Here is a 17,480-nt window from a genome sequence, read left to right on the forward strand (position 1 = left end):
ATTAGTTCATTTAATTCATACTTAATCATATCTAACACAACGAAAACGACAAACACGAAAAACACGACAAACACATGCTCAATCGTGTCGATTTATGAACACGAACATGACACGACACGGCATCGTGTTTTTTAAACTTGACACGAAAACGACACGAACACGAGTTCGAATTTGGATTTCATCCCGATTTCATTTCGTGTCGTGTATATTTGTCGTGTCTTGTCATAAATTAATACCCCTACCTAGATTAAAAGAGAAAATGATTATGTCCTATATGCCTAGATTATGTTGTATCATAATGTTTGAAAACTTCGAATTTATAAGTAAATAAGAAAAATAATAAATTACTGCTATAATGGAAATGTTTTTTTTCTTTTAAATCTAAAGAAATAATTTATATAAAGAAAAGAAACTAATGAGATTAATATCCATTTATTGATACATTTAAAAAATAATGAATTATTATAATGTAAAATTTTAAACAGATAAATTTAAAAAAATAATGAATTGTTTTAATGGAAATTTTTTAAAAGGTAAGTTTATTAATGAAATTTATATTCATTTATTGCTACATTTATTGTGATTATTACATTATAATATTACGTAAATTTTAATAAAATAGAAAGCCTCATAAAATGAAAAAAAAAATTCAAAATAACCATAAATGATATTTGACAAATTGAATGAGAGTGTGACAAGTGGCAAAAATACCTTCATTTTTTAAAGATGATAACCATTTAAATACATTGTTCATTTATTGTACTTTGTCCTTATAATCTTACCAAATATTTATATAATATATCATATTAATTGCAAATGTTATATTCTTATGTTTCCACTATCTCAAAGTTCTCAAACCGTTACAAATCGTATACAGTATATAATCAAATGAACATTCACAAGACATATTATAGAATCATGGCAAAACTAACATTCTCATTGTGCTCTCTTGGTTTCTTCTTCTGCTTCATCATGTGCTCCGGTTACGTACATGTAAGATATCTTGAAAAGCTCTATCATTTGTACATTTGTAGATTCCAAACATTACATCAAATTGTTGATCTTAGTGGAAGATTAATTGTTATGATAATTGGATAGGGAAAAACATGGTGTGTGGCTCAAACCCAAGCTCAAGAACCAAAGTTGCAAGAAGTTCTTGACTACCTTTGTGGACGAATCAACTGTGCGGATATCCAACCAGGGGGTTCATGCTTTGACCCTGATACTGTGCGAAATCATGCATCCTATGCTATTGATATGAACTTTCGAACTAATGGTGAATGTGATGAAAGTTATGCTGCTATCGCTGTGACAGATCCTTGTAAGTTCCTTTGTCATCATAATTTTTTTTACGTACATCAAACAATATCATAAATATTAGACTTGTGATTGAACATGTATACACATATTTGATTGAAACTAATATTGTTTTTTATTGCAGCTTACGGGACATGTGTCTATCCATGAAAGATAAAAGACAGTGAATACTTTTAGTGGTCAATAAATGAAATGTTAAAATGAAGAATATGTTTTTAATTTTGAGTGGAAAGAATGTATTAAGATAATTTAATCCATAAAAGTGAAATTTTCCTTCGGTTTCAATTTGATGTTTGACTCGTCACGTTGCCTTTAATTTGAGAACTAGGTTATAACTCGTATACTACACGGCACCAACGTATAACAACTTTAAAAGTTAATAGACGTTTTAATTAATGATACATTTGCTAATAGTTATTCTTTTAGAAACTTATATGTTTTATACATAGAATTATCAACTTTAATTAATTTTGCATTGTGTTTTGAAGATATGAGCAATGTCCTATATGCCTAGATTAAAAGAGAAAATGATTATGTTGTATAATATAATAAAAGTTAACAAAAAAATAAACAATCAATCATGGACAAATTGTTTTATGAGTCATAAACAATATAAAATATCTGTATTACAATTAAGAGATATCATGACAATTAATATATATATATATATATATATATATATATATATATATATATATATATATATATATATATATATATATATATATATTGAGTTAACAAACTACTAATTTTTAGAACTTTAGAAGCAAGTAACCATTGATAACAAACAAATCCCTTATTAACAAATATTAACTTAAAATTGCATTCTTCTGATTAAGAAAGGTTAGCATTTAATATTGGATTTCAACAAAGAATAAAAGAAAATAACCGATAGATGCAACTATTAAGTATAACCGATTAAATAGTACACACAAGATAAAAACTCAAAATTACAAAAGGGTAAAAACTCAAAATTAGAAGTATAACCGATTAAATAATAAATAGTACACACAAAAGATAAAAACTCAAAATTACCAAATGGTAAAAACTCAAAATTAAAAATATAGTAAACATTACAAACCATATTTATTAATTACTTATTAACCAAATAAACCCCAAAATAACATCTAAAATCAACTATAAAAAAATGGAAGAGAAGTTGTATAGGAAGAGATTTTGATGTAAGTCAACATAGGGGCAATATGATCTTTTTTTGGAGTAAATAAAGTGGAGGCAGGAAAAGCAGTTGGGGAACTCTATTCGAGCTTTTTGGCTGAATTGAAGTTTGTTAAGGAGTAGAAGTAGGCTTATTTTCCTAGTATATCTCTCTTTACATATAATCATTCCTTAAAAAAGGGAGCTGAATCAAATTCCTTCAATTTCTATTATTTTTGGTCCAATCTGCATCAAAATGTTTAAGCAATGGGTAAATGTCACTGTAGTGCAACCAACTTTTCGGTTTTGTTTTAAAAGGTCCCTTACATATTTTTTTGGTAGTATAGGTCCTTAAACTTAGAATTGACTTATTAAAAAATGTATTGAATTTCATTTTTCCCCGTTTTACCGGTTAAATTTGGATTAAATGTCTTTTTTTACTTTTGGAGTAATAAAAAAAGGAATTAAAACTCTCTCTCTCTCTCTCTCTCGTATCATCAATACGAAGAAGACAGATCGACAACCACATCCAAATTCCTCTTGTTTCAGTGAATCCGTATCGTGAAGCCAAAATCTAAAACATGTATTCATCGTTATCGACTCACCTAAATTGGAGGCTTCATCTGAATCTCTGAATCAGAGGTCCACCGACCCCAATTGAAACCCTTCCCTTTGTTGACCGCTCACCGCTTGCTAAGTTTCATCTTCATCGCCTTCTTTGTTTCAGTTCAGATCTATGTAAGTACAAAAGTAAAAGAAGTCGGTGGATCGTTTAGAACCAGACCATTGTTCTAAAGGCAATGTCTCTCCATCATCTCTTTCTCACTTTCTCCTTCACTACTAGCTCACATGAACCCTACCAATTTCAAATAGGATTCAAGTTCATTAGGACACATCCCTATAAATATCCTTACCTTACCAAAAGACTATGTTGCCATAGTGACCAGAAATCACTTCATCGATTTCAACCGCCCTTACCAAACTTCAACATTCGTCTCCCCATCTGCACCTTCACCACCTAATCAATCAAGAAACTTACATCCTCAGAAGACAATCTAGCCACTAACAAACATGATCTTCATTATCAAAATTTCTATACTAACCACACACCCTCAGCAGACGTTGCTGTCAATGATGAGGATCCACATGACGATACAGTGATAATGAAGGAAAGTACATCGACTAATGCATCAGGTTCCATTGGAGAAGAAACCATAGTCGTCAGAATGGTTGTAATCTCCAGAATGGAAGGACTCGTTGAGCTCGCTTGAGAGTCAGTCCCATTTCATTGATTTAATGTAAGAGGTTAAGAAGTTGATACTCGTTGAATCGATTCTCTAGTTTTATCCCCAAAGACTCTATCTTCGTAGCCACCACTGAGATTTGTTTTTTAGAAATATGATCAGACCCTGAACAATCACCGAACAATCACTTGCAATGGCAGAGTCGATGAGATGGAAAGCCGACAAAACCCAAAAAAATCAAAGCTTATAGCCATAGAGTGCACCTGTAGAGTCCCGATGAGGTTCCAATCTTAAGTTGTTTGAGGAAGATGGGTGGTTGGATTCCATGAATGGGGAGCAACAAAAAACTATGTTGAAGAAGAACAAGATGAATGATTTTAGTTTTATTTCCTTTTTTAGTGAAAAAATCATAGTCATTAAGGAAACTTGAAATTACAATGTTGATGTGGGTGACACATCAGTTTCAAACATAGAGGTGACATAAGCAACCGGTTTTTAATGGTGAAATGGACCAATTTAACCCGTCAGCACACACTTTGTGACCCTAAAAAGCAAAAAATTAAGTTTATGGATCATTTAAACCAAAATCAATAAGTTGGTTGGGCTACAGTGACATTTACCCTTGAGCAATCATAAATGGATAATTTACCATTTACAAGTAGTCTTGAAATAAAAAAAAAATATTGTATCTTAAAATCAGGTTTTCCAATAAGAAGAAAAAATTTAAATCGAAAATTCGATAAAATTAGGGATCACATAAATTAATAATATGTTGCCTAAAATAATTCAAAAAAATTAGGAATTAGTTTTGAAATTATAGTTCCTGATTTAGAGGATTGTTATTAGTATATCGTTGGTTTCAATTTGGGCGGCAAAAAGAATTGTTGATTGCTTTTGGAAATGACACCTAGCAAATTCTAGGGTTACAAGAATGACATCTGCCATTAAAGACACTCTTTTATTAGAATGAGTATATGGTATACGAATCTAGTAAAAATCAATTTACACATTTGAACCAGATTTTAAATTTTATTACAAATTTGGTCCAAAATTTGAACTTTAGGTCCAGAAAAAAAAAATTGTAACAAATTCATCCTAAATTTAGTTTTTTTATATATTTTTAAAAATTTTCTTTAAAATATGTTATTTTTGCTTTATAAAATCATATTTATATAAAGAAAACATACTTTTTTTTACATAAAACCCTTTCTTTTTTTATATAAAAATCTTTTATCACAAAACACTTTTTGTAAATATCTTGGTTTTGTATACTTAAAATGTCCATAATTTGTTTTCGAATACAATAAGAATTTTTTTTTTTTTTTTTGTATAATTTTGGTCCAAAAGGTTTTATTTGTGCACCGATATATTTCGAAAACAAATAACATGTCAAAAAACTACTTTTTTGTAAATATTTTGGTTTTTTATGTCAAAATATGTTTTTTATTTTAGTAATTATCTTGGTTTAGTATTTGAAAATATTTTTTTTAGTTTTTAAGAAAAATCTAGTAAACATAATCAACTTCAAAGTTTTTTTTTCTTATTGTTCAACCAATGATGAAAAAATTTATCTTCACATATTTTCACATCGGAAGAAAAAATTGTTTTTGTTTGTGCACCTATATAATTTGAAAACAAATAACACGTCAAAAAATATTTTTATAAATACCTTGGTTTTTTAAGTGAAAATATGTTTTTTATTTTAGTAAATATCTTGGTTTTTTATTCAAAAAAATATGTTTTTTAGTTTTTAAGCAAAATCTTGTAAGCATAACCACTTCAACCTTTTTTACTTTAATATAAGCTAACAAATTATAACACCCATTTCACTTAAAAGAGTTAGGTGTTGTTTGTTTTTTGGAAAAAAAAACTTCTTCAGACCACTTATTGTTGTGCAACGCAGCACACGCGCACCACTTTTCATCTCACAGTTGTTTGTTTTTTTAGAAGTCATCGGGGTAAAAAACCTATGCGCGTGTTCTGTTTGACGCAACACTTGTATTGCCTCTTCCAAACTCTTCTTCTTCATTTTCATTTTGCTGAAATCTTATTTAACCTTTTTTCGTTTTTTTATTTTTGTTGATTTTTTTTTCATTTTTTTATATTAAATAATGATAATTTATTGATGAAATATCATTATTTTTTGCTAAAATATCTTTATTTTTTGCTAACTTATCATTATTGTTTGCTAAAATATCATAAATTCTTACCAAAATGTCATATATTATTAAATTTTTGGTATTAAAAAATTATTTTCAGTTTATAAAATCAGTTTATTTTAATTTTTTTAATATCTGCAGCAGCATGCAAATGTTAAAAAAACACGCTTCTTATTACAGTCTGCAACTGTTTGGTTCACCTCTTTTACTGTAGAGGGCTATAGAGGTGGTCCGCAGACTTCATGAATTTTTGCTTCAGAAAAACAAACAACACCTTAATATATATATATATATATATATATATATATATATATATATATATATATATATATATATATATATATATATATATATATATATATAAACATAATGTTTATAAAAATGAAAGTGAATATTTTTTTAATTAATACAATCAACATGAAAGTATGTATGGATAGATTATGATTTTTATAAGTTTTGAGGAAAATAATAACAAATATAATGATGTTAATAAAATAATATGTGACCACTCTTTCTTTCTTATATTTTTTCTTAATGTTTTAACATATTTTATACATACATTAATTATTTTTACAAAAATCTTTTAAAAAAAGATTTATATATAGAGAAAAGAAGGTTTTTTTACTTGAATATATATATATATATATATATATATATATATATATATATATATATATATATATATATATATGATTTTATAAAGCAAAAAAAGATATTCTAAACTAAAATTTGAAAAAAAGTATATGTAAAATATAAAATTTCGTTTGAAATCTAGACCAAAAGTGTAAATTTTAGATCAAATTTATAATAAAATTTAAAATTTAGTCCAAACATGTAAATTTTGAAAGTGGATGACATGTTGAACAGGTAAAAAGGGTCAAAGTGAATAAAATTTTCGGTATTTGAAACTTAATTAAATGCAATTCTCAGTATTCAGGGCTTATATATATATATATATATATATATATATATATATATATATATATATATATATATATATATATATATATATATATATATATATATATATATATATATATAATCTTGTTTTAAGATTTAGCAGTAGCCACCATTTTCGGAAGGACCCTTAAAACATACCAAAATCTATGTGAAAACACAAAATGACGTACTTTTGTCATTTTTTGCAAAAAAAATTTATTTTATATTTTCACATGGTTTCTACACAAATTAAAAGGGAGCCCGTATCTGTTCTAGTGTTTTCTCATGTCTTTTCGAAAAATCACCATATTTTGGTAGAAAGGTGTGAAAAATATTATTTTTCACATGAAAATATGTTATTTTCTCATGAAAGTTTGAGAAAACATCAGAAAAATATAAATCTCTTCATCTTTAATGTCTCAAAAAAAATACAAAAAAAACCTTGTAAAATGGCCAAAAAAGACGTGGTTTTGTGTTTTTTTCCTTAAGGATTTTGGAATTTTTGCATGATCATGGATTTGAGATTTTTTCTTAATTTTTGGCTTGAAATAAGCTTATAAGATTTGTTTAATTATTGGAATAATTTTATTTTGTTACATGTTTTATTTTCGGTTACATCTTACTACAAACTTAAACTACTCTCCTTTACACAAAAGGTTTTGTATAGACCCCAAAAACCATTCCAGTTAAATGTGTATATCATTAATGTTTATAAAAAGAGAATGAAAATAATATATACAACATAATACACGTAATCGACTGAGAATAACTTTGGGGTATACAAATTTTAACTAAGTTAAATTATAAATGCTTACACAAATCATATAATATAATATATCAGGATTAACATGGGTCGTTTTGGATTAGTCTTTAAATAAAACCGAATCCAAACCACATAAGTTAGTTTTTTCGGTTGTCAAAGCCATATGGGTTTGGTTTTTCAATTTGAGCTTACAAGTTTTCGAATGACACCATGATTGTGTGGGTTTAGGGTTTTTTGGTTTATTAGGTTTTCGGGCTCGAACCCACAAACCTTGGATTTGTAGGTTCATGATTTTTCAGTTTAAATTCACATATTGTAGCTTACTTAAATTAGGATTGACAAACTAGTAACACACCAAATATAACAGCCCGGATTCCCAGGTATTATTCATTCTTATATTTTTGGTATTTTGTGAGGAGACCCGGCGAGTTGGAGCTCAAACTCGCCGAGTAGGATCGCGATTTTGGACGCAGGTTCGCGTCTGGACTCGGCGAGTCCAAGGAGGGGACTCAGCGAGTCCACGCTGTTTAATGAAACCCTAATTCTCCGGGTTTGGAGCCTATTTAAGGGCACTTATAGCCTCCCATTGCGGCTACCAGTTCCTTGAGAGAACCCTAAGAGAGATAATTCATTTTGGGAGAGAGGAAGTCACTTTTGGGCCTTTGTATTCCATGTTTATCAAGATGAAGGTGGCAAGAGCAAGGAGGAGGTGAGATTCCAGCATATCCATAGTCCAGAGGCTTCATTTTGAGGTAATGGTTCGAATCTCCTTCAGTTTTAGGGTTGATCTTTAGAGTTAGGGTTTTATAACCCCTTTGGAGAGTGATTATGTGAAGCAAATGGTCCCTCTTCGAGTTTGTGCCTTGGATCTGGACTCAAAAAGGTCCAGAGACCTTAACCATTGGAGCTTTTTGGGTTATTATGGAGTCATTGGACCTAGGTGGTTATTTTTGGGACCAAATCTCCTTTTGATGCCTTGTGGGGGTTATACAAGCATCAAGTTTCTAACTTTACATGACATTCATGATTGGGAAGGCCAGATCTATGGTTTGGGAAAGCAGATCTGACCTCAGAAGGTCAATACAGTTTGTGCATGGCATGAACTCGCCGAGTTGTTCTTGAGACTCGGCGAGTAGGGTTGGGGTTTCACGTAAAGTGTTCAGCGAGTAGACTCGCCAGGTTGGGGGATGACCCAATGAGTCAGGGAGAGTCAATATGGGGCTAAGTCAAGCCGGAACTCGCCGAGTTGTTCTTGAGACTCGGCGAGTTAAGTCGTGGTTGCCCCGAGATTTATGCCAGGTGGAACTCGTCGAGTTAGGGAAGTACTCGACATGCCAAGAGAGGATCCGAGGGAGTCAGTGAACGCGTATAGACTCGCCGAGTCGCTTTGGTGCACTCGCCGAGTCCGGTAAAAGTTGACCGTTGACCAGAGTTGACCCGTGTTAACTTGATAGGGTTAGTCAACCTTAGTTGTAAAAGTGTTAATTAGAGATATATTGTATTATAGGACGATTATAGCTCGGGGGATCGAGCTCGAGTGATTTCAAGGATTTGCGAGTTATCGAGATACACGAGGTAAGTCTTCTCACTATACTTTACCTTGAGTAGGTAACTAGAGTATGCGATACAGTGTTTGTATGCTATATATGTGTTATGTGTTGCACTGCATTATTTTATGTGATTTATGATGTGCATGTTTACAGAGTTAGAACCCGAGGGTTCACAGAATTTGGGTGCATGGACCCACAGAGTTATAGTCTCGAGTGGCTAATATGTGTTATATGTGGTATTTTGGGGAACTCACTAAGCTTTGTGCTTACAGTGTTTGGTGTTATTTGTTTCAGGTACTAGTGACGACCGTGGGAAGGCGCCGACTTGATCAGTACACACACACGGGATTTTATGTTATGAGATCTTGGGATTTTTGTATGACATGGATTGAATTTCAAACATGGGTGTTTTTACGAATATTAAATGAATTATGTTCTTATAAAATGCGAAAAATTGTTTTGAAATTTACGGTGTTACACCAAACATACACAAAGTTGAGACTTAACTAGGAGTAACACCAACCATGTACCACTAGTACCTGAGTTGATCATATATCACTAAGAGTGACACCAAACACATCAAACTTAATAATTAAAGAAAATGGAAGAATCAATCAATTAATGAAAAAAAAAGAATTAACCAATTATATATATATATATATATATATATATATATATATATATATATATATATATATATATATATATATATATGGGTCGGTTTTGTGGGGTTGTTTTTGTCGGTTTTTATATAAACGGTGTAGTTCGGTTTCTATTGGCTGTGTTTTCTTATAAACCTAACCAATATTTATAGTTTTTATAAAAATTCAAATGGGGTAGTTCGGTTTTTATATAAACGGGGTAGTTCTTATAAACCAAATGTCACACCCCAAAACCGGAACTGCGGAAACGTTCTGGGGTGGATGACGTCATGTCAAGTATCACAACATATGCAGTATAATAATCAAAGTACAACAACCATTGCATTAATAGTAATAGTTTTACATAAGTTACATTTTATAGAGACATCAAAGTAATGCAGAAACTAGTATAGATGCAGCTCGGTTCTAGGCTGACTTCACAAAAGCTCCCAGGATGTACCTGTCTATCGCTGACATGAGAATACAAGTTATTTTGAAAGCGAGTATCAGCATTTTATAATGCTGGTGAGTTCATGGGTATTTAGTGTCATTTGCGTATGTAAGCATTTTTATTCAAAATAACTTTATGAAAAGTAGTAGTTTAGAATCTACAGTGTATTAGCGTCCTTTCCAGAAAATCCAATTATTTCTAAATAAAAGCAGTCTTCTACCAAGACCCGACAGAGTTATGTTTTAAAGAGTAATTTTCCCCAAAATACTATCATTATCAGAAAACAATATTTACTTTAAAGGAATAATGAGAAAATCACAAGTAAAAATACCAGGGGAAAAATAACATATGCCTCAGCAGTAATAATGTTGACTAAGGCAAAAGAAATCATAGACTCCAGTAGAGTATTGAATGAATGATACACCTGGCTCAGTCTAACAAAAGGAATAACGGACTCCAGGCAGTATTGAATTAACGATAGAGCTAGCAAAGTCTAAAACAAGATAATATAGACTCCAGACAGTATCGAATGAACGACACAGCTAGCAAAGTCTAAAACAAGAGAATACAGACTCCAGGCAGTATCAAATGAACGACACAGCTAGCAAAGTCTAAAACAAGATAATACAGACCCCATACAGTATCGAATGAACGACACAGCTAGCAAAGTCTAAAACAAGAGAATACAGATTCCAGACAGTATCGAATGAACGACGCATCTAGCAAAGTCCAAAACAAGGAAATACAGTGATAAATCTTGTTACCTTAAGGCCATGAATTATAAGGTAAACATGGAGATACTCGTAACCATATTGATTGATAGTAGAGAACTTGACGCCCTGCAAGCGTCGGAATGAATGTAACATTTGTCACCCATTGGATTGGTAGGCCGGGGACTGTAGCTAGCAGCTAGGGTGTGGGAGTGTCAGTCCCATATAGATCTATACACACAATGCCCGCTCTCCCTACAGGAGACTCTAGTTACCAACTTGACAACAGGGAGATCCGTGTCTTGAAGATGCATCTCGTATTCTGAATTCTATTGTAAGTACTGGAATAATGATATAGACTCGCGAATGAACTGACTCATTTGGAATTCTCGTACTAGAAAGAGTAAATAGGGTCTCATAACTATTCCTATAATAGTTACTAGTGTCTCTGGTCTATGAACGGTGACCGGAAGGATGCCCTTGCTACCCAAGGGAAATGAATTGGTCGATAGAAACCTTTATGTCTATACATGTATACATAATATATAACTAATATTTGAATGACATTCGGACGGATAATCGATACCCACCAGACCACATCCCAACGAGGAAAAGGAAATAGGGCGAACTAGCCTTCCTAAGTCTTTCAAACATTATTTATATAACTATACAAATACATGCATGCATTTAACGAAATAAAAGTACAGAAGCAAACTCTGAAGAAAACTTTGGAAAAACTTTACACATAAGAAATTTACGACTTGTTGTCAGTTTGTAAAACAAATTTGAAAATCTTTGGAATCCTTTGAAAAACCTTTCATAACAACTTTGAAAATGATTTTTATAAAACATATTAAGTGAAGAAAACCTTTGGAAAACCTTTAGCCTGAGTTGAAAGCAGATTGGAACATCTTAAGCTGGATAAAACAGTTATCATAAGCAAAATCTATTTTGCTATACAGTTATTAATCACACGGGATTTATCTAATAATTGTACAGTTCAACTTGTATTCCCCCCATAAAAGCAGTTAAAATCATTTAAAAGGTTAATTCAGGGGTATGAACTCACCTGCTGTAAGTGGATCGGATGGAGGTGCCGGTTGGGTGCTCGGTGTCAAGTAAAGACTTGAACACACTTAGTGACCTATTAACATATGATGACATATCTTTACATAAAATTAGTAATTATAATACTAATTAAACACGTGTAAGCATCATAGTGTGCGGAAAACACTTTGGTCAAGTGCTAGGAGGCTAGTGGGTTGAAATAAAGGGGTGTATGGCCTAGTTAGGGAGTTTACTCTTCAAGAGTAAAATCTTTATGGAGTTTTCGGCCCTAAGACCATATCCCCATGAGTTTACGACCGTAAACTCATGGGTGGTGTGCTCTTGGATGCTAAAAGGTCGTATATCACTTGTAGAATTTGGCTAGGTTCACCTTTAGGAAATAAGAAGGGTTTAAGGCTCCAAATGGGCCATTTAAGGGAGTTCACGGCTGTAAACCTAGAGTTTAAGGCCGTAAACTCTCACTTGGTCATTCCCTTCATGAATTAAGGTCTTAAATGCAAGAATATAAGGTTCTATGCATTATTCCAAGCCATATGGGGAAGTTAGGGCATCATTTGGCTTCAATATGGGAGTTTACGGCCCATGGACCAATCCTTGGGGGGTTTACAGTCGTAAACTCCTAGATCCTTGGTTCCTTTGATGTTTAAAGCCCCTACTTCATTTGTGGTTGGTTCTAGACATTTACCCAAGCCTTAGGAGGTGTTTAAGGGCATATTTAACACCTTAAAAGGTGTTCACGGCTCATGAAGAGGGGTTTATGGTTCAAGAGTGTTCTTGGGCTATAAACTCATGTTTACTCTTCATATGATAAGGTTTTGGTGTTCTAAGCTCATAGATGCAAGTCCACAAGTCATATCTAAGCCCTAGGAGTGATTTAGAAGGGTTTTGGGGCTTCAAAACCCCACTTATGGGTGTTTGCGGTCCAAGAGTGTTCTTGGGTCGTAAACACATGAATTTACCCCTTTTGAGAAGTGTGTATACTCTCATAAGTTCTTCCAAGAGCATTTGGTGTTGTGTGAAGCATTTGAGGCATCACACTTGGGGTGCTAGGCTCACAAGGTTTCAAGGAACACAAACAACAACAAGGTAAGTTATTCTATCTATACTTTATGATAAAATTGTTCCCCATGTATGCTAGATAGGAATATAACCTTGGAATTCAACTTTGCATGATAATTAGACAAACATAGATCCAAGGTTATTAGGGTTGCATGTACACTTAGGAAGTGTTAGAATGCTCAAAACCCATCAATTTTCTGGTCTAGAAATGGTGAAGAAGACTAGGTGGGGAAGAAGACGGAATAGGGCCGTTTGAAGATCATATTGAGTTCAATTCATGTAGGTATAACACATCTAAAAACCGATGGTGGCGATCTCCGAACAAATCTTACATTGTAGAAGAAAATTAGGCATTGTTATTATCTTCTTTCTCATCTGTAAAGATCGTTCTTGTTGCATCCTTTTATACCCTTAAACCATTCATGGAAATGGTTTAGATCTAAAGTTGAAAGAATGGGGAATTGAATGATATAAGAAGAAAATTATGTGAAAGATTACTCAGTAAAGCTGCAACCCATGAACATAAAGTATGGTGGATGCCCACGAAGTGTTTGATCTTTTGTCTAAATGATCTTTCCTTATTGCAACTTGTAGTTCTTAGTTATGTTCATTGATTTTCAGTAATTTTGCTTCACAAATTTCTGTTTAAGCCACAATTGGGTATTTAAATTTCTTGAAGCACTTGTTAAAGTACTTAAATAAAAAACGGGTGGTGGTGCCGTGAGAATGGCTTGAGAGAGAGAGAGAGAGAGAAAGAGGGGGGGGGGGGAGAGAGAGAGAGGGTGGGTCGTACTCCGAATTTTCTTTTCTTTTGCTTTTTTTTTTTAAATTACAAAACAATGAAAACAAATAAAGAAAATGTGAAAAATAAATAATAAGGGCAAAATAGTCTTTTCAAAATTTCAAGGACCAAACCCAAATAAAATTCTTGATTTTGGACCTTCCATACAAGTTTAAAACTTTTTGGACCCCATCCAAATTTTTTTGCAAACCACAAGGACCAATTTGACAGTTTTGTCGACATTCTACTATTTTGGAAACAAGTTTTATAATAATCGTTGGTTTTGAAAATGTTTTAAAAAGATTAAATTTGACATGGTTTTATGGATATTACACTCACTAACATTTGTGTGCTTACGGTTTGTGGTTTAAATGTTTTCAGGTTTTCTTATTTTACATACTTATAAAGCTTGCATTTTTCCTTGATTGTCATACATTTGAAACCTCCACAATAATTTGCTAAAACCTCATGCATTTGAAACCTCCAAACCTTTTCACCTTCTTAATTATTAATCACACATAATCAATGGTAATTCATATGATATAATAATTTGTTAAAACCTCATGCATTCGTATGATATTAGAACATGTTTGAGTTTTTGGGTTTTAGACTTTAGTAAATGGGTAATCCGTTTGATACGTTGGATTTGAAGCTTATTCGAATTTCCCAAAACAATAGATAAATTAATAATATATGCTCATGCATGTTTTGTACAAGCCCCAATCAAAATACAGTATATCATGATCATACAATTAAGTGTCTTTTATTCCATTTCTGGCTTTATAACAAAAGTTTGTTTACGTGGCGAAGAAAGAAAACTTGAAGATGAATATTTAGGTTGGATATTTATATAAGATTTGTTTTAACTATATGATATAGATATAAATACACAAATGTGTGTCAAATACAACCCATCACAAATTTAATGTTATAAACTACAATATAGCTCAAAGTGGTTTTCCAAATATAATGTTTATACCATAATATAATATATTAGAAGAATAATATATAGTAGACGAATCCCACATAATTAGGATCATACAGTAGACGAATCCCACATATTAGAAGAATACCATATTAGTTGCATATATAATATATTATAATTATATTTCATTTAAAATATGTTACGGTCATTTGGTTATTACATTGTTGTATTAGGCACTATAGTCTCATATATTTTGAATGACTCTTACAAAAATGATGTCTGTAATTTGAATATAACGTAATATTTTATGATGTTTATTGAATGATATTATTTTCGATTGAGCACTTTTTAATTGGAATCAACTTTATTATAGTTAAAATTTTTGGCTCCGTTTTTTCTTTTCATTAGTTCTAGAATATGATTTTTTATATTAACTTAAAATATATCACTATCTTAAATTAGATTGAGAATGAGATTTTTTATAATTACTTAAAATACGACACCATTTTCTATTCAATAGTAAAACTAACAAAAGTCATTAGATATGTATTTTTATGAGGTTCAACATAAATAGACGACCACAAATGAGAATCCATATCTAATCAATCATCAACTAATTACATTAGATACTAATGTGTATATAAAAATTACATTTAAAATTTTAAACTAATAGTAAAAAAAATTCATTATTTATTATGATAAAAAATCTGTAAATCACAAAATATACATGCTATTTAATCGCATACAAGTTTTATGTATGACTTATTCACAATACATTAAACCATATATAACCATATTAAACTACATAATTATCCCACTGCGCAACGCGCGAGCATTCGCCTAGTATTAAATGAAGGGCACGGCTCGATTGCATCGCATCCAAGGGAGATTTGTGAACATGTTAAAATTTGATGATACTCTTATAAATGTTCTAAGTTAAATGGTTTATCTAAGTTCTTCGTAAATTGTGAAATTTGAATAATTACTTATTTTTTTAAAATGAAAATTTTGGGTTGAATTTAGGGTAGTTACACTTTATGTTGTTCCGAATTAGATTGTTCATGCATATTCTAGACCGCTATTTGTATTAAGAACTTGTTCTTCATATTTTAGAATATGAAAGTTCTATGTATGCAATTCTTATAATAAAAAGAACTAGTTATTTGATGTAGTGAGGGGTTACCAAGACTAAGCATCTATCTAAGCCATTGAACATGAATTAACACTAAAATTCAGATATATTCGCATTTCAAACTCTACTAATATAGTTGATAAAAATATACAAATACAACTAAAGGAACCAATAACTTACCCGTAAAACCTCAAATCTACCTAAATCGGATGATATTTTTTTTCTTAGCAAAAGTCAGCCGAAAATACAAACTATTTCAATATAGATTCCAAAATACCTTAAACAATGGTTATTCCATCCGTAACACGATGCAAGCAAAATAGATTGGGCTAAGGGATAATGACTTAGGAGGGTAATAAGATTTTCAATTTTTCCGTATTAGGTCACTAAGTTTTTTTTTTTTTTTTTTTTGCGTATTAGACCAATATGATTGTTATTACCGTTTAGAAATAGTCTTTTTATTGGTTTTAACCGGTAAAAAGATTATTTCTAAACGGTAATAACAATCATATTGGTCTAATACGCACAAAAAAAACCTTAGTGACCTAATACTGACAAACTGGAAACCTTATTACCCTCTTAAGTCATTAACCCTAATTATTTAGAAAACATGTTTACTAATCAATGTGACTGATTTGTTTGACTGAAAATAGTTGCTTCCATTTAAACTTATCTCACAACCCTTCCAGAACTTCTAAGTCCAAAAACTCATATGATTGATGATCTTCATTACATAAATATGCAACATTTTATCAATAACTTCTTTTTTGTCATTTAAATGTTTACATGAACACATCCATATGTATAAAAACAATCTCACTTTGATACCTCCCATCAATGTCTACATTTGATAACGAATGGAAATGTAAAATCAACAGGGACTTGCAGAGGATGTCTATTATCAATTATTTTATAAAAAGCAAAACCACAACAAGAACTAAGAAACTGAAGTTGCAAAATGAATAAAAAAATTAAAACATAAACAAATACATACATACTATATACAACACATAAACGGAAATTTATAAAACATGAAACTTAATGACAGGAAAAGTAAAAAACTTAAAGGAGACTTTATAGAAAGAAAGATCACCCTTACTTGCCACAAATGGTTGAAGACATCAACAAGAAGATCAATCTGACCATCGAATCCACATGTTGTCTGATCACGACTTCAGTAGGTGAACTACTGAAACGTAAGAATTGCAATTGAACTCTATTAGCATTTGAAAAGGGAATTAGGGTTTCAGAGAAGACGACGAAGGGTTAAAATAAATTTGGACCATTTCTCAATTTGTGTGTGTCATCCTTGCGCAGGGGTCATGCTAATCTTCTCTGTATCGTTCCAATTTTATTGGATGTCCCCAAAGGGACGACTATAGATGAAGAGATTCACCATATAAAGGAGTAGCAGGTTATATGGGACGACGCAAGTTCTAAACGAAGTAGTTTACTGTTTATGGTCATATATTCTCAATGTCTATAAAATTAGGGTTAATGACTTATGAGGATAATAAGGTTTCTAGTTTGTCCGTATTATGTCACTAAGGTTTTTTTTGTGCATATTAGACCAATATGGTTGTTAT

At 31.4% G+C, this 17,480-nt stretch overlaps 1 protein-coding gene and 1 non-coding gene across 2 annotated transcripts; one reads left to right on the forward strand and one right to left on the reverse strand.

Annotated features, from left to right (window-relative positions):
* The first annotated feature begins 925 nt into the window (after positions 1–925).
* On the forward strand, positions 926–1,546 carry LOC144997103 (PLASMODESMATA CALLOSE-BINDING PROTEIN 2-like). Its single transcript, XM_078956935.1, has 3 exons — positions 926–993; positions 1,099–1,321; positions 1,442–1,546. Exons 1-3 carry the CDS (start codon positions 973–975, stop codon positions 1,465–1,467), a joined length of 270 nt encoding a protein of 89 aa, XP_078813061.1. The 5' UTR covers positions 926–972; the 3' UTR covers positions 1,468–1,546.
* A 15,619-nt stretch (positions 1,547–17,165) lies between these two features.
* LOC145027881 (U6 spliceosomal RNA) lies at positions 17,166–17,268 on the reverse strand. Its single transcript, XR_013675644.1, has one exon. It is a non-coding gene; the product is annotated as a U6 spliceosomal RNA (small nuclear RNA).
* Between the last annotated feature and the right edge of the window lie 212 nt (positions 17,269–17,480).

Source organism: Lactuca saligna, chromosome 1 (assembly GCF_052625555.1).
Source record: "Lactuca saligna cultivar CGN05327 chromosome 1, ASM5262555v1, whole genome shotgun sequence".
In the NCBI taxonomy this organism is placed as follows: Eukaryota; Viridiplantae; Streptophyta; class Magnoliopsida; order Asterales; family Asteraceae; genus Lactuca; species Lactuca saligna.